General features: G+C 37.6%; 1 protein-coding gene across 1 annotated transcript; it reads right to left on the reverse strand.

The window, feature by feature from the left end:
• Positions 1–787: 787 nt before the first annotated feature.
• On the reverse strand, positions 788–18,250 carry znf654 (zinc finger protein 654). The gene is made up of 9 exons (XM_079852383.1): positions 18,089–18,250; positions 17,097–17,242; positions 14,187–14,268; positions 13,912–14,047; positions 13,587–13,789; positions 6,489–6,625; positions 6,119–6,260; positions 2,062–5,980; positions 788–1,982 (listed from the first exon to the last, which is right to left on the reverse strand). Exons 1-9 carry the CDS (start codon positions 18,212–18,214, stop codon positions 1,972–1,974), a joined length of 4,902 nt encoding a protein of 1,633 aa, XP_079708509.1. The 5' UTR covers positions 18,215–18,250; the 3' UTR covers positions 788–1,971.
• Between the last annotated feature and the right edge of the window lie 212 nt (positions 18,251–18,462).

Consider the following 18,462-nt stretch of genomic DNA (forward strand, 5'->3'; position numbering starts at 1 on the left):
CTCACTAGCTACTCGAATCAATGCACCCTCACTGAAGGCTAACCAGTTAGCTACTGCATACGATCCATTACAACTATTCAATTACATTCGTATGTCTTTAGATGGAAAATCTATTTACATCTATATATCTATTATACAATGACTATACATACTGTTTCAAAGACGTCCCGGTGAATGCTTTACTCTCAATTTTAGACCTTTTGTTTTGTTTTTGCAAAAAGATGTAACGGGATAACTGTTAGCTTGCTAGCAGTCCGCTTTGTTGACCAAGCTGAATTTGGCTGCTATGGCTGCAGCCACAAGCTCGTCGAGGGTCGGGGTTGCCAAGTGTTTAAAAACATTGTATGATATAATGTAAACTATGAAAAAATAATTAAATGGAAACTTTCTTTGTTAGCCTTCAACATATGTTTGTACTCGGACAGCTTATAATCTTTACACCGAGACCCTTATGATACTGCGTCGATCGAAGTGGCCGAAAAATATCAGTCTGTAAATGGTTGACTTGGCAACACAGTACTTGCTTGCACTGTACTTGCCTAAGAGTAAAGTAATCTAAAAAGTGAACAGTGCCTCCCGTGGACGGAGACGTAGCAAACTGTAGGTAATTAAAAAATGAAATGAAAAATTTCACATTACATAAACGGGTAATATAAATTAAAACATTGTGGTGGCACCATTCTTTCTGTGAGACAAAGTAAAGTAATATCTGCATTTTGTCATGTATAGCATGCCAACGATATCCAAAGAATCCATGTCTGTTTACAATAAACCAACAAACTCAAATCCCCCTAAAATGTGTTTATTAATTAGGACAAAAAAAAAAAAAAAAAAGCTCTCAATATATAAACCCAGTCACCCAATCCAATCATATACAATTTAAACTCTTCAAACATTTACAGAAGATACAAAACAAAAAAGAATAAATAAGACTGTTACTGCTCATAAATGGAACAGCTTTAAACATGCCTCTGTTTGAGACACAAACTAGTCCTCCGCTTTAAGATTTTTTTTTGTTTAAAGAGAAGTCCTTTAGAATATGTCATGACAATATTCGGTGAGTCTTTGTGGCACATGTACACTCCACCATTAACATGAGTATCTGCAGTTTAGACTAGGCCTTCCCACCAACACCAGCCTGCTGTTATAAGCCAACAGTTCTTCTGATCCCAACAAAAGTCAGTCTGTCATTTAAAGACTTGGTGTCTTTAATTCTTCTCAAGTGACCACTGACTTAAACAGAAGCAAATTAATGACATTTGCAAAATATGCAATCAGTGACAATTTACAATGGTTCACATATCAAGGTTTAAAAAAAAGAAAAGAAAAGAAAATGTTTAGTGTGCTTGCACTACTTTGAGTGGCCTGTGAATTTCTATCCAGTCCTTCTGCTCATAAAGCACCATGTAAGACTGGTAGACACCTGACCAACTGTCACAAAACAGTAAAGTTAAACCTTCCATTAAACGCCAGACTGAGCACAACATTTTGTGCTTTCTAGAGCAGGAATATACCCTGAACAGAAAGACTGGCCAAATCCTCTTGTAGTGTTATGGTCCTTTGTGGCCTCTCATTACCAGGAATTGAAAAAAAATCTTTGCCAGAAAGTGATGACAAGTATTGAAAAGCATCTGCTGTGTATTTTATAGAAAGACAAACTTACTATTTTACTGAGAAAGCAGTTGATGATTAAGTAAAAATAAATACTCCCAAGTCTCAAAAGATAAAAAAAAAAAAAAAAAAATGCATTTTCAACATCAGAACTTTTAACTAGAGATAACAGACCTTTGCTCTGAAATAAAGCAGCTGATCGGTCATACGAGACTACAAGGAGGCATAACTCGTTTCCCATGTGGATCTCAATATAGTTCAGTTTTGAGATGCTGACGAAGATGTTAAGCACACATGTGAGAACGCTGATTGCCTACAGCAGCATTTAGCAGTTTTCCCAGTAGAAAGACCTGCTTGTCTTCAGGTAGCACCTATGAAGACAAAAATAAAATATTTAACAAACTGCAAAAATTAAAATAACCTTAAAATCAATAACAAAAAGGTACTTACTCTCATCATCCGAATCGAAACCAAAGAGGGATGTGCATTTGTCCTTGTGTGTTTGCAGCTCTTCCTCACTGTTGAAAGACTCAAAACATCGAGAGCAACGCTGCCTGGTAGGAAGTTTTACTGGCTTTGACACTGAGCCCAATAACTTTGAGGCCACCTGGGGTTCCTTCCAGCGTTTTGGCATGCTAATGTACGACTCATCTAGATAAGCTGAGGGAAGGGGTCGAATGAATTGTTTATTTGCAGGTTTTCCTGAAACAAGTGGTTCCTGCTCTTTAATGACTGGATCTGAAGTTTTGGCAGAAACTTCTTTGTTACCCTCACTATGCCCATTAACAAGGCTATGGTTCTTGCTACTGTAGCTAACAGAACTTTTATTGAGGACCAAAGGCTTTCCATCATCATCTTGATTTGAAGGGTCCTTCCACTTGGCTGCACCCTGAATTGGTTGACTGACTGAAGAATTTGCTGCTGCCTCCATACTACCTTCCAGAATTTGAGGGGCTCCATGCCCTGTTGGTTCAGAATCTTTGGGGAATGTCTTTATTTCCAAATTTGTATCAAGTCGATAATGTGTTTTTTCATGCTTATAAAGGAGCAAAATAGTCTCAGCTTGCATAGAGCAACCAGGAAAGCAGCACATCGCTCTCAATGGATGATGGACTAACATGTGCTCGCTCAGTTCTGTACGCGTTTGGTACCTTTCCTTGCAGCCGTAATGATAGCATGGGAACTTCAGCTCACCTCTGTGGCATATCACATGGTCAAAAAAATGCTGGGGATTATATATCTTTCTACAACAGAAAAGACATTTTTCCTTTCCAAAATTGAAAAAGAACAGAAGTGCCTTCTTGTCGCCATGGTGGTGTGATAGCACATGTGAAAGGACAAGGATTGACTTGGCACTAAATGTACAAATCTCCACAGGGCATCTAACATGCGTAGATGCACCAGTTCTTTTTCCCTGGAATGGTGTTGAAGGCTGTTTGGACTTTGTCTGAGTCCCATTTTTATACCCCACTGCATTTATTTCCTTAAATTCTGTATTATTGTCTATGGGTTCCTGGTTCTCAGAACTGTCTTCTGGACTATTTGTCATCTTCCTCCTTTTTATAGCTTCTCCATCCTCTTTTTGGTCTCCAGGAGTAATCTTCTTCTTTTTTACCCTAGAGTTCACAATTTCATCTTTTCTTTTAATTTTTGATTTGCTCTTGTCTTTTTTTAGTCCTACATTCTTAGATTCAGTCTTGACATTGTCTTTCTGACTTTCTGCACATTCTGCATTCTCAATTTTATCTTTGTTGTCCTGTGGTAATGATGTCTCAATTTGCTCTTTGTTGTCCTGTGGTAATGATGTCTCAATTTTCTCTTTGTTGTCCTGTGGTAATGATGTTTCAATTTTCTGTTTGTTATCTTGTGGTAATGATGTCTGATTTTTTTCATTTGAGGTATTTGTCTCAGTCACACTCTTAACTTTCCTTTTCTTTCTGATCACTCCATTTACCCTATGAGCTGAGTTGCCATTGGAATCCAACTGTTTGTCCTCTGGAGTTTGTGCTTGCATAGCCTTTGGTCTCTTCTTTGCTAGTTTCATATTGAAAAACTTTTTGTTCTCATCTGTGGGCTGAGATCTCTTTGCTAAAACCCTCCTTAGACATTTTGTCTTCATCTTGCAAACCTTCTCTTTTTGTTCATCTGATGTACTTGGGGGATCTGAATTCTTGACCAACCTTGTCCGCAATCTAACCTTAGGCTCTGTGCTTTGCCCTTCCTTGTGCAAATCTGTGATGTTCAAACTGCAGTTTAACCTCATTTTGAGGTTTCTAAACTTATTCTTCACACGTTTAAACAGTCTCTTCTGGGCATATTGTGAGGCGGTCTCGGTGGCATTCTCACAAACAGCTTCACTAAAAAGCCCATTAGACTTTTTCAGTTCCTGAATGTGCACTTTAAAATGGATTGATGGGCTGCGCCCATGAGTGTAGCGTTTGTGACAGAACATGCACTTTCTGTCAATTCGGTGATGCCACAGTGCATGCCGTAGAATGTGTGGGTTTTTGGTTTCTTTATTGCAAAGGCTGCAGGTAACTGAAAGCTGGCAACTTGCATCACTTGCGGGGATAAGGTCAGAGACTAGACCATCAACAGCTGCATGCATATCTGGTGATGTCTCCTCAGGTTTTGATGGCACCACTGGCACCTCCGTCCTCTCAGGCACACTTTTAGTGTCAAGAGTGTCAATCTCAGTTTCACTAAAAGTAGCCACTGTTTCATCAGGGAGCATTGTCTCTTTAGTAAGAACTGGAGGAGCATCCTCATGAAGAACCGTCATATTTTCTGGCGTACTATGAGGTACAGGAATGGTGTCAGCTCTGGTATCAGTTGTCACTTCTGGTGAAAGATCAACATTAATATTTTCAGCAGGACTAATAGGACTGTAAGGACCGTAGTCTGGATATTTAGTGTCTGCATCTTGGGGAATTGATAACTCGCTATTTAATTTTGGATCTTCAATAAATTCTTTAACTGGGTCAAGAATGGCTTCAACTGAAGTGGATGTTTCCACATTTAAAGCTGGGATTGGTGTAGCCATGCTTTCCACCGCATTTTTATCCTGTGTTGCAGCTCCCAGGCTCTCTGTAGGTTCAAACTGTTGCTCAGCAGACTGTGGTTCTTGTTTGGATTCATTATGGTCCAGATTAAATTCTTTATCTCGGTGTAAACCGTCAACTGATATTCCTTCCAATTCAGCTTGTCTTGAATATGTGTGGAATTTTCGAACCATAGAAAGGCCTTGTTCCCAGAAAACAATCTCCTCCCGCACCTTGAAGTCTTTTTTGCTACATGGAGTAGATTCTGCTGATAGTAACTCAAGAAGAGACGCATTACTGTCAGGGCATTTCAAATTCTCTTGAATTCTTTTAGTACTGCTTTCAGGGATATTAGGGGTCTCTGTGGAAAACGGTGAGGCCTGAACATCAGAAGAGAGGTCAACTTCATTATCAGGATATGAAAATTTCATTGTGACTTCACTGATTGCTGTCTCAAGTGAAATCTCTGTCAAAATATTTGACTGCTTTGGTTTCCTTCCTGGTTTCTTGGCCTGTCGAGGTTCACCGTTTTCTGCTTGGGCAGCTAACTGGTCCAAAAGCCATTGTGGTTTCCTGCCCTTGCGTTTCAGAGTGTTCATCTCTGTCTGTCGGGAAAGTAGTCTCTGACGCCTGCTATTAAGTTGCCTGGTGTGATTCTTTGCCAAGTCCAATTGCCTAAATGAACGTCGAACTGGAGAGGCCTCTGAATCTTTAACAAGATGTGTCCCTGGCTTCCTCCCCCGCCTTTTACCTGGAGGTTTGGAGGATGCTTCCCCTGAGGCAGAATTAACCCATGTTTTCAATGACTCTGCTTCCTGGTCATTTCGGTTTGTAGGTTTCTCTGCTTTATTAATAGTCCTGTCTGTGTTGTCCGCGTGACACTGACAATATCCTTTCATACAGTAACTTGGAATCCACTTGTCCTTTTGCATGATTTCACATAAGGCTGCTTTACCGACCTTATCACTCATTAGCTTCAGACAGTTTGTCTCGATGTTGAGAATGCTCCAGAACTCAGGGTCAAAGTACAGGCCTTTTTTCAGGATCTGGAGAACCTCAAAGCGTACACTGTTACCCACAAGACTGGTGTCTGCATGATACTCTTGATCAGGGTGACTATATAGGAGGAACACATTCTTGTATGACTCAACAGTTCTCTCTAGGAAGAAAACTAGCAGTGCACAAGCCCTACAGACCTCAAGGTCATTAGGAAGTAGGTATGCAATGGTTTTGTAGATGAGGGACTTGGTGACTGGATCATTCTTAAGGTCAGTCTGCAAGGCTCGAGCACAAAGCTCCACACAAATCCCCAGGCCGTCTTTTCCAAGCTGAAAAATAAATATTTTATTGCCATTATAAAAAGACCATTCCATAAATATTGACAAATGGTGTGTTTGCTTAGATTTTTGTCTATGTCTACAATTACAAGCGTAATACAGTAAATTAATGATAAAATAATATCTTACCTCTGCCAAAATCACCTTCATAAATGGGAAAATCGCTTTTATGTTGGTGGCTGACAATATCATTACTTTGCATTCCTCTAGGAAGTTTTGTTTAGAAAGGTTCAACCGCAAGTAGAGTCTGCTCCATATGAAGACCAAATCCCTTAAAGGAAAAAAGAAATACATAAAAAAATAAACGGAGCAATTCCAATAGGGTCCTCACACCATCGGTGCTCGGGCCCTAATGAGAATGTAATTTTCTGCAACCTCAACACTATCTTCTGTTCAGGTTGTTGCAATAACTGTGTAAAAAATATAAAATGCTAAAAAGAGGGTCAATACACTGAAAACAAATCCCCTTCTAAATGTTTGTAGAGCTATTGAGACCCACCAAAGGTAGTACATGTCTCCAATCTGGAGCTTCTGAGATAGGAAGCCTTTACTCAGCATCAAAATAGTCTCATCTTTCTCTTCATTCTCCATCATGCAGAGTATCTCTACAGCGTCCTTCCCATCGATATCTGCCATCTTTAGAAAAGAAAACAAGAGTGTAATTTTTGACATTTCTCATGAAATATGGTGATCTTCCATTATGTCAGAAAAACATTACATATATTTGGAAATCTTTCATGTCACTTTATTTATAGCTTCAGCTTTGTTTATATACAAACAACACACTACCTTTCTACACCTGAACAGACTAGGGGTGTAACAATACATCGATATGGATCGATGCATCGATCAAACGTCTAACGATACGATGCATCGACAGGGTTTTTCCTACATTGAAATTTTTTTGGCGGCCGCCAAAACGATTTTTTGTCCCGCCAAAGCCTTATTTGATCTGTAATTGTGTTTTGTGAGTGAAGCAGGCTACTGACGGAGTGACGGAGAGAACGATCACAGCGCCCCACCCCCGCGTGGGCACTCTTCGTCTTCAGTTCTGTCTTTGCTCTCTCCCTCGCATCAAAATCAACTGATCCTAAAGGTCGGAAGACCGAATCCATGTTTCACGTGGTGCATTCGGAGAATATTTTTGCTGAATTAGCGCTGGGTGTGAATTGCAGTCAAAAAAAAGTTGCCTTATCTTCTCTTACAACTTGTGACAAGCATTCCGCACATGCAGCTGACATAACTTTAAATAAATGCAAAAAAAAAAAAAAAAGTGGGGAAGTGGGTTTGAAGTGGGGTTTTTTTGCGTGTGTTGACAAATCTTTTGTGATGTCCTAACAGCCAGGATTCCCACACAACACGTCCGCTAAAGTCCGATTCGCGACCTAATGACTCCTTTGAGCCGATTCATTATAATGAATGGTTAAAGCAATTGGTCTGCCCGTCAGTGTCTGAATCGGTGTATAACAAATCATTACTGAGAAGAACATACACATCTGAAATATGGGTGGGAGAAAAAAATCGATTCTTAGATGCATCGCGATGCGGACGTGGACGATTCTGAATCGATTCACAAATGTCAAAAAATCGATTCTCTAAAAAAAAAAAGTTTTTTTTTTTTTTTTTCTAAAAACGTAATATTGACGGAACGCAAAAGGCGGAACTCTAAGCGGACGTGCAGTGCGCGTGCAGTCTGTGGCACGCACATAACAGACTCGCGCACTTAACAGACGCATGATGGCTGAGCGCCAAATTCGAACGGCACACTCTTCGTTAAAAGCTAGCGTATGGAAAATTTCATTGTTACCTATTTAGTATTTTTTGTATGAAAGCTGCTTTCAGTAGCCCATTTAGTTTTCACATCAATATACTGTAAACCGATCTTTTATACGTACATTGTACTGCCCTGCAATATGTGCAATGCCAGTCACAAAAAGTTACATTTTGACTGTGCTCTCTGCAGATGTTCATTCACTTTTTTTGTATAAGCTGTTTTTGATTGTGGTAAATAGCAAACCTTTCAAGTCATAACTCTTTATTATTTAGTTGTGAATAAGAGAGGCTTTGTATGTTACTAATTATTCAGAATATGCATAAGTCCACAAGCATTATATGAGAGCTGCTGGTACATAATTCTATATTTTTGAACAAAAACTGTTTGTGATTTTGCTACAGCAAAATGTTTTTTGTCTGAAGGATTATATTGCTCATTGGAAATAACAAGAGGATGTTGGTTAGAAGTCTATTATTAAATGCTAGAGATTCAGAATATGCTGAAGTTTGTATTAATTTACAAGAAGTACGCTGCTAGTACAGGCACATTTTCCTGTTGGTTCTTTGCAATGTTCAAATCACTTCCATTTGTTTTATTAATAAAATTAATATAGGAAGATGGAAGTAAGTTTGTTATGGGTCATCATAAATACTTTGCTTTAAAAGTACCAAGTAAAAAAAAAAAAAAAAAAATTCGTTAATAATCGATAATCGTTACCCTCTGAATCGTAATCGAATCGAATCGTGAGGTGCCTAGAGATTCCCACCCCTAATCTGAAATGAGAAAGTAAGTGTGCTTACCTCATTTAGCAAGAGTGTTTAGTAAAATTTAGCCTTAATAATCCACAGTATGTATAGGCCTATGACAATGTGTAGTAAATTACCTAAAAAAAAAAAAATCACAAACTGTTTCTTTGTATTTATTTTAAATTTAACATTTATTGTCAATATTGGGCTTGTGGATCATGTATGTTTTTTTTTTTAAAAACTTGTAACAAATAACTTGTAAATGTCCCAATTGGGAGAGGGTGTGCAATTTTCAAAGAGCTTAAGTAATTAAACTTTCATGTTACATAATTTTGCATATTAGTGTGAGTTAATAAACGTAACTGGTTGTGTACACTTGGCACGTAATATCTAAATATCGATTAATCGATCGATATAGCCCTGAATCGAATTGTAATCGTATCGTAGAATTTTTTGAGGTATCGGCAAATATCGTATCGCTGGCTGAGAGAACCGATATCGTATCGTATCGTGATTAACTGTCCGATTTACACCCCTAGAACAGACCACAAAAAACTTAGAATAAATTATTTCCTGTGATATTGCATTGATTTACATTAAAATACGTAATTAGCATGATATTATTTATTTTTTTGCTGTGCCAGTTAAATGACCAACTTCACACTGGCCCTCTTAGAAGCATCAAAAAATAAAAATAATACATTAAACGAAAGACTATAGATACAAGTATAGATATACACAATTCAGTCCTATTACTAATGAGTGGGAGAGAGTGCAACGTGCATATATGGCGGAATACGTCCAGCCTTCTAAATAAAAGAGCTGATTGGTAAAGTCACTGCGTCACTGCAGCTGCCGTTAGAAGCTCCGGTTCCCATGGACCATTTCAACAGTTATTCGTTATTTTAAGGAAGTGACGTCTTTGGCCCTTGGATATTTCCGGTTAGCTGTCGAGCGCATTCAAAACATCGGCGTGAGGCGCTTAATGAACAGTCGGATTGCGATAATTAATTTAATCCGGCAATAAAAAAAATACATCCATGTTGCTCAGTGGTTGGATGCATCCTCACGCCTGCAAGGCTGCAACTAAGCTACTTTAGAAAATTAAAGTGTTTAGATTTTAGATGTGATGCCTGGATTGCAGCAGTGAAGCGAGAAGGCTGGATACCAACTAGCAACTTTAGGTTATGCAGCACACATTCTGATTGTAATTGTTTGATTGATAAGTAAATCTTTAGTTTTAGTTTTTTTCATCACTTATTAAGCTTGGCTAATGTTAAATTCCAACATGCACTGATGCATTAAACAATGACAGTAGTATTTTTAAAGATTGTGCATTACCTGATTAAGTTAAATAATAATTGTGTTTCTACTTTTATCTTTAGGAAAGCCATCAGGATGCACATAATGAATTATAGCTCCATTTATATAAATATTTTTATAATGACTCATAGTGGTGGGAGAAAAAAATCGATCCATCGATGCATCGCGATTCTCTCTCCAACGATTCTGGATCGATTCTGAGAATTTCAGAATCGATTCTGAGCTTAGTTTATAACCAGATGTGCGATGACGCAGAGTTTGCTTTAGAAACACCCGTCTTCTGCTTGCTAACAATTCCCCACACACGTACCTTCAGTAAAATAATATTTAATAAAGTTCCGTAAGGTTGAAACGAATTATAAGGACATTCACAGGCTTCATTGTACAGGATGCGCTGTGAGAGACGCGCATGTTTGATGTTACACTTGAAGTGTGCTGTCTCGCGCGTCGATATTCTCCTTAAAAATGCTCTACGAAGTCATCGTTTATGTGGTTTGGAATGCAGTGGACTTATATATTTAAAATATGAACCTCGCTAACAGAAGGCTGCTTTCAGTTTCAAATGCTGATGCGCGCTTTGTGTTGACTGCTCGCGCATGCGGCTGTGCGACTCCGTGTAAGTGGTAGAGGTGGGCGATATATCGTTTAGACGATAATATCCAAATTGTTGTCTGGACGATATGCAAAATTGGGATATCGAATATTTCATAATTTGTACAATCCGACCCCCCAAACATGAAAAGAGCTGAAAGAAGTTAAAGAGAAAACAAATAACGCACACTATAACATTCTAAACAATTATATGTAGCGACTTTTAACACTGTAGGGCAGTACTATTCCCGGAAGCAACGAGTGGCCCAGCCCATGGTCCCGTGTCGTCAAAAACGCACGAAATAGTGCGCGCAGAAGCACATGCGCAAAACCGTTTTGTAAAATGATATAAGAATTATTTTTATTTTATAATATGTCATTTTACAAAAGGACATTTTACAAACCTACGTTTTGCGCATGTGCTCCTGCACGCACTTTTTCAGTCACAACACAGCAATCAGAGGAGGACGCGCTGAAAACTGTAATGCTGTTCTCTTCCTTCATAACTCGTATTGAGAAGGTTTGAGTTGCAGAGGAATTTGTGACTTTTTCACCTGTTCAACCACATCAAAGTTTCGTAATTAGTAAGTCCGTGCTTTTTCTCTTTTTGTTCTTATGTGCTGAAGGGCCGCTGTGCCTTGGTGAAACGGTGTTTGTACGTGAAGAGCTCTTTTCCAAAACGCCATAAACCTAAAAAGCTGCCTCAAAGAACCAGCAAAAGTAATGATTATGTAAAATATTGCAATAAGACATTTTAATTGTTTATTAATTTCTGTGTCGGCTGCAAGTTTATGATAGGCTATTCTATTGACTCGCGATCTTTGCAGTAGGCTAGTGAACGCACCGGAGAAATGCACATTTATTAGGCTACATAGTTTTATTTTTATTTTTATGCATTAAATCCAGAAATTGGTAATGAAAAAAATATTAAAACTAAGATACAATTAATACAAAACGAAATTCGTTTTAAAGAAAGGCTTTGTGCTTTCTGTTTTGAGGTCTCTGTGAAAGTTTGAAAGTCTTTTAGTGCGCTTTCAGAGCGCTCGCGTCCATAATGGAGAACTGTCACGTAATATTGTTTTTTCCTCATAAATGCAAACACAAAAAATAAAAGACAAAAGACTTTTTTAAAAAGACAAACGGAAAAAAGATGGATTTTGCGTTTTGGGGAAAAAATTGAGGGATTTATAGCGTTTTGAAAAGAACATTTTTTACTTTGAATTTATCATCAACAATATTGTTGTTTGATTTAATAATCACTGTTGCAAGAGGTGTCTAGTTCCGGGTTTTTTTTTTTTTTTTTTTTTTTTTGTAAGTGCACAAAGTAGGGGCTAACTCAGATTCTGTTTAGTTAGCTCCTTTATTTTTTTTTTTTTTTTTTCTATAGCCTACAATAATAAGTCAAATGCAGCAAGTCAAAAGACCAACTGGACCTTCTTTGCCAGTTTGCACACATTTCTTTGAAGGATGGCAAAAATATCGTCTGAATATCGATATCGAGATATTGGAAAAAAATATCGAGATATTCATTTTTGTCAATATCTCCCACCCCTAGTAAGTGGTTTAATATACTTGTGCAAAATGAACGTAAACACAGCAAGTTATGTCTTAAGGGATTAAACGGTGAGGACAAACCACATTACTACTTGTATTTAAAAAGAGATCCGAGCGTGAATGCAGCTAAATAGATATCTAAGATATCTCAGTCTAATAAGATGTCAAAGTAAAAAACAAAAGTATGATGAAAATAAATCACTCACAGTTCTTGAATGGAAAATGTTCAGATAATCTTAAATACTGAAAGCACTCTTCTGTTTCTTTGTCATTTGTTTATATGCTTCTCTTTATTATTTGCTATTTATATGGTTTGAAGTTATATTAGTTTAAAATTCTTAAAATAAAACTGTTTTAATGTTTTATTTATTTTATTTGTAATTATAAAAAAAATAGACTACTTAATTACTTATGTAAACTAATGAATTAATGGGGGGGGGGGGGGGAATCGTTCTGGAATCGGATCGTGACTCCCAGAATCGGAATCGGATCGGATCGTGAGGTGACTGAAGATTCCCACCTCTAATGACTCATCAAGACCTATACTGCATTATAAAAACAGTTATAGTTACATTTACATTATTTTTATAATTACTTATATGGCAAGCATTTGCTTTTTCAATGCACATGCTCATAATCCATTATACACTGATTTATAAATTATCAAATATAATATAGTTCCAGAGACACTTGTTTGCTGAACCAATTAATTATCAATTATGTAAATCTCAGCCATATGCATGGTATTGCTTATAGCAGTTTGGAATTATACTTAAAAAGAAATATATTGTTGCAGTATTTTGCTAGTATGTGACATTAAAAAAGAAAAAAAAAGAAAAATCAACTATTTGTATTAATTTCTGTTTTTCTTATTTTTCATTATTTGTATTATTATTGTTCATTAGTTACATTTACAAGTAAATAACTTAAAATGTATAATGAACACATCTTCATAATTTCTTAACATTTACTTTAGGAAAATTGCATCCCATGTTTTCACTTAAATCCATCAATGATGCAGTTATAGAGGTTAGTAACTGTATTATCACTAACAGTAAGTATGTATAATAACACAACATGGCTATTAATAACAATATATTGACTTATTTGACAACTATAATATAACAACATTATAGCAATGCAGGTTGCATCTTTATAAATACATTCATGGATCCATACGACTGACTACGGTAATTAATACTTATAAATCAGTGTATAATGGAATGGATTATGAGCATGCGCACTGAAAAAGCAAATCCATGGCTTAAGTAATTATAAAAATAATCGAAATGTAACTATAACTGTTCTTATAATGCAGTATAGGTCTTAATGAGTCTTTATAAATATATTTATAATTCATTATAAACATGGACTTCATAGAAAGTGTTACAAAAAGATCTATTAATACATAACCCAACAGGGCAAATCATTTCAAGGCAGGACTTTAATGCACAACTAGGCAACACTAAGAAAGTCCAGAACAGTCAGAAGCCCTATAAACCACAATAGGGAATGGAGAATGTTTTGCTGTTGTTCAGGTATGCAAACTGCCCAAAAAAAGTGGACTGTGTATAAGGTCCGTTTCATACCAAGATAATTTCTCACTCACCTCCTTGTACAAGCGCTCACAAAGAGAAGCTCTCCGAAGGCAGATGAGGTAGGCTTGCTTGAAATAGAGATGCCTCCCTACAACAGAGTGCCGGATGCATCTCCTTGTCAGTGCCAAGGCCTCCGGAAGCCTCTCACATGCCACCAGGTAACGCAAACGCAGCTCAAAGAAAATGGATACTTCTGAACTCAGATATTTGTCCACTGCAAACAAAAACAGCAATTAAGAATTATAATAATCAACTCCATTCACAGTTTAGAAAATCCAAGGTAAAGATTACTTGATCAAGATACACTGTTTTTAAACAAAACATTGATAGACTGACCATCTTCTTGTGGTAGCTCTGAATCCTTGAGAATGGCCTGAAGTACAGGGTTTGCCCAAGGCCCTCCATCTTTAATAATATGCCTAACCTGCAGAAGGTAAACATTCTGGTGCCTTACCAGGCTCGCATAGCAGTCCTAGAATAGACAGAAAAAAAAATTAAACCATATTAATGGAAACATACGAGTGACACAACAAGATAACCACTGAAAGGTTAAAGAGCAGAATTCTACATGATGCTCCCCAAGAATAATAGGATTGATGTCATGCGATTACCTGGAATGAGTCTAGAATATCTTTTAAAGGATGCTCGATGAATTCATCTTTTCCAAAGAACAACAGCAGTTCAAAGATACTCCTGCAAATGAAAAAAATGAGTAGACGCTGCAATTATTCACTTTTACAACCTGTTGCACCAATAAACAATACAGTAAGCATTTTAGCCACTTTTCTATCTTCAGGCAGGATTAGTTTTATATTAGGAGGTGGAGAAATATTATCAGAGCCTCTCAATATTAAAGATTAACAGTCCACACCAGCTATAACGATAAAGGCACAGAGTAACGATATAGGTGGAATCACTTTCAGAACGATTTTATTTAGCTGATGAACAATACAAAAGCCAATCAGAATCAAGCGACAGACAAGGACGCGCTTAGAATAAACAGAACAATATCGTCTGCTGGTGTGGACGCTAATATAATTTTCGTTATAGTTATCTTTATATTTGTCATTTTTGATGTGGACGATCGTTATCGTCTGATAACAGCTTCATCTAGTTTGATCGATGGTCTCTACAAAGGCCGATCAGAAGACCCGATCAGATAACGCAAAACTTCCGGGACAATTTTTCTATGCGCAGCTAAAATTGCTTCACTACATTCAAGTAAACAGTAAAATACAGATAACAAGAGTTATTAAAACTGCATTAAGCCGCGAAAGGCGCTCCGAGACGGAGTGGAACACGGACAAGCAAAGTGAACTTTCATGCCTAATTGGTTAAATACACACAAAAATGTGTCAAAATGCCCAGCTTGGTGAGTATTCGCGTAAAAATTCTGATCAGAGCACCCTTATTACAGACAAAGGTTAAAATAACTTAAAAGGGATCGTTTACCTAACAATTTAAATTCTGGGGAACATAAGAGATATTTTGAAAAATACCAGTGTTTTTTTTAAGTCCATACAATGGAAGTCAATGGAAATCAAAACTGTTTGGGTACAAACACTCTTCAAAATATCTTGTGTTCCACAGAAGAAAGAAAGTCATACAGGTTTAGAACAACATGAAAGTAAGCAAATGACAAGAGTGCTCAATTTTACCAGACGTACGTTCTACTTTCCTAATTTGTTTTACTAATTTGTTCTAATTAAGTTATACAGCACCTGTAAAGTCAGCATGAAACGGAAGTTGTGATAGTATTTTCTTTCCTATTGTGACATATATAAAAGTGAAACTGCTTCTAGAACAAGAAAAAATGTAGGGTGGGAGTCTTTTTGTCGTTTGCTATAGACCTTATGTAGCCCCGCCCCTTTTCAGCACTGCGCTCATTGTCTTTTGTCTTCCGGTCTGTATTTTCACAGTGATCTTGCGTATTTATGGATGAACGGCTCGTTTTAAAATCTTCCCGGTCGACAAAAGCTCAAGATCCTTTCATGTTTTATACTACAATATAAAATAAATCAGTAATACCCTCTTGCAAACTATTACAACAATGTTTTTAAATAAAGACTGAAAGAGTTGCTTAGTGACGGTGACATTGAACTCATGTGACCGTGGTGTAGTTTGTTTATAGCCTACATTTAGCTTTTGACTTCTGCCGATTATATTTATGATTATCACAATGAACAAAATGAGAAAGAATCAGAAGCTTTCGTTTGTCACAGACCTTATTTTCAGCAATAACCCAAAAGCTGAAGGAAAAATCCTATTGGGTTTTTGGGTAATTAGCTAACTTCCGGGTTGGCCTAGAAAAATACATCATCCCTGCACCACTCTATTGATGTGATCTCATGTGATTGACCGGTTGTCTCGCCCTTGCGCCGGTAAACACGTCATCAGGGAAGTTGATGCAAGAGAGGGCAAGTTAATTTCGATGAAAGAAATGTAAATTCTGTCAGTAATTACTCACACATGTCATTCCAAACCCGTAAGGCTTTCGTTCATCTTCGGAACACAAATTAAGATCTTTTTAATGAAATCTGAGCGATTTCTGTCCCATATTTTTTAAATATAGTAATAAACGTGAATCCAATGTGTAGGCCTACTCGCAACTTTATTAGCAGCGTCCTCGTAACATTGCGCCTAAAGACAACTGAGAAAGCCTGAACACAAACAAAATGCCCCCAAAAAGAAAAAAATCTCCATGTTTTCGGTGCTGACGCTTTCATGTAACATGTAAGGGTGACACTGCCAATAAAGCACCTAAAAGCTGTCACAAAGAACCGGCAAAATTAATAATTATGAATATGTAAAATATAGCAGGAGACATTTTAATTGTTTACTAATAAACAAGTGTTTTCTGTGTCAGTGTCAGCTGCAAGGATGAAGTTGACGATGCTGACTCGCGATCTTCGCAGTAGTGAACGCGCCAGAGAGAAATGCACATTTCATACGAATTACATAAGCAGAGAACAGTCTGTTTTCTTTCGTTTTGGATTGTTCTGTTTAAAAGTAGACATTTCAAGCTTTTTATATATGTCTCAGGTCTGTGAGGCAAGTAGGCTACCTTATACGCGGAGTTTCGGTTAATTTATGAGACGAGCTCCAGTTCACGCGCCGGTGCCTTCGTGTCGTGATGATCTATTTTCTACTATATTTCCGTATCCTACATATCCGTAACCGAGAACTGTCCCGTCCGTAACAATTTATTTTTTTTTATTTTTTTTTGTGAAATAAATTTCTAAATAAATGCGACTTATAGTCCAGTGCGACTTATAGTCCTGAAAATACGTTAAGTTATTTATTCTTTCTGTGCGGCCCGGTACCAAATGACCCACAGACCGGTACCGGTCCACGGCCCGGGGGTTGGGGACCCCTGGTGTAAAGGGTCTCACTCACTCACTTAAAGAGTAAGAGGGAACATAAATTAATTTTTTTTGTTTAAAAAAGATAAATAATTTAGAATAAATACTAATATATTGTCTATTTTCTATTTCATGGCAAAAGCAGAAGTGCAGACTCACAGGGCCAGGCTACTCAGTGTGTAGCGTACATGCTCACACTCTGGAGGAAATGATGCCACACCCTGGACAAAAGAGCACAGGGCACTCCGCAACACCTGGAGCTGGGGAAGAGGCACTTGCCATCGCCCGGTTTGCTCCACCACCAACTAAAAGAAAAAAAAGAGAGAAATTTAACAGAGAAAGAGTAGAATAACTAAATATATTACTATCATTATGTGCTTCTAAAAATAGAAAGCATTACTGTCAGGTGACTTATAGTGTTTGTTTATAATCATAGGAGTCACTGCCATTCAATGGCAGGACATGGACTTAGTGATACAAATTTCGAAACATCAAACATCAATCAAACTTTTGTAAAACGGCATAAAAAGTTTATTTTTTAAAAGAGAAGGCTGGACTCATTCATTTAGCAACCATTTCATTCGAAATTAAAAGCTGCTGGATAACTGTTGAGAAGAAACCAGCGGTTTAAAACCAAAACTTTACAGTGACTGGTTATTAGGACAACAACCACTGCTAACATTGACAGCATCGAGTTATTCTATAATTTAACACTCTACAGTCATGCATAATGATTTCTCAGACTAGGTTTGCCCGTTTAGGGTTTCATAAAATTGCTGGTTAATAAAATATTACGAAGAGTGCAGACGCTTACATCTTCTGCAGACTGCTTGTTTTGGAATGCAACTTAGGAATGCTAATCGTTAGCCACTTACCAGGCTAATGGAGCTAACTGAGAGAAAGTGACAGACAGTACGTCCTCTATAAATCGTGATAGGAAATTAACTATCGCTCTATTGAGATCTACTTCAACGGTATTTTGAAAACACCTGTAGATAGAGAGGTAAAATACTATGTGAATGTTGGCTCACGGTGGCTGTACACTGGGGGAGGGGAATCTGCTGACATGCTGCTAACACTGGTTAGCACATCTCTGTTTGCCTTTTTAAAAAAGCTTGCAAACGCTTTCGTCCATTCCAGTGTCATCTTACCTCGCAAAACCTTTCACAGTACGTCTTGCTCTGAAGTCCGCGTTCGTCGTTTGTCCTAGTCTTTGACAAAGTCTCCAGTTCTTTCTTAAACCTGTCTAACTCCAATTCACTCTCTTCTTCCGCCATACTGCTTGTCTAAACCAGCGCGTACAACAGAGACCACGAACGTTACCGTGAGTGTAAGGACAGCCCATCGGAACCATTTGATTGGTGGAATGCCCTGTCAGTTGCTGCTGAGCATTAAATGTCTGCTTTGTGATTGGACGATGACCCCTTCGATCAAACGGCAGTCCGAGTGTATCCTCACTCTGGATATTTGATTGGTTAGGCAAGAACCTTATATTTTTCTGTTTTGTAATAAACACACCAAAACA

This window comes from Squalius cephalus (assembly GCF_949319135.1).
Source record: "Squalius cephalus genome assembly, chromosome: 2".
Lineage (NCBI taxonomy): Eukaryota > Metazoa > Chordata > Actinopteri > Cypriniformes > Leuciscidae > Squalius > Squalius cephalus.

What these genes read in the sequence shown, in the direction of transcription:
- znf654 (XM_079852383.1), bottom strand. Translation starts at nt 18,214, where the DNA reads ATGGCGGAAGAAGAGAGTGAATTGGAGTTAGACAGGTTTAAGAAAGAA. An exon ending in ACTGTGAAAGGTTTTGCGAG is followed by an intron (nt 17,243 to 18,088) that starts GTAAGATGACAC and finishes TTTTTCTTTTAG; the next exon opens with TTGGTGGTGGAGCAAACCGG. An exon ending in AGAGCTACCACAAGAAGATG is followed by an intron (nt 13,790 to 13,911) that starts GTCAGTCTATCA and finishes TTTTGTTTGCAG; the next exon opens with TGGACAAATATCTGAGTTCA.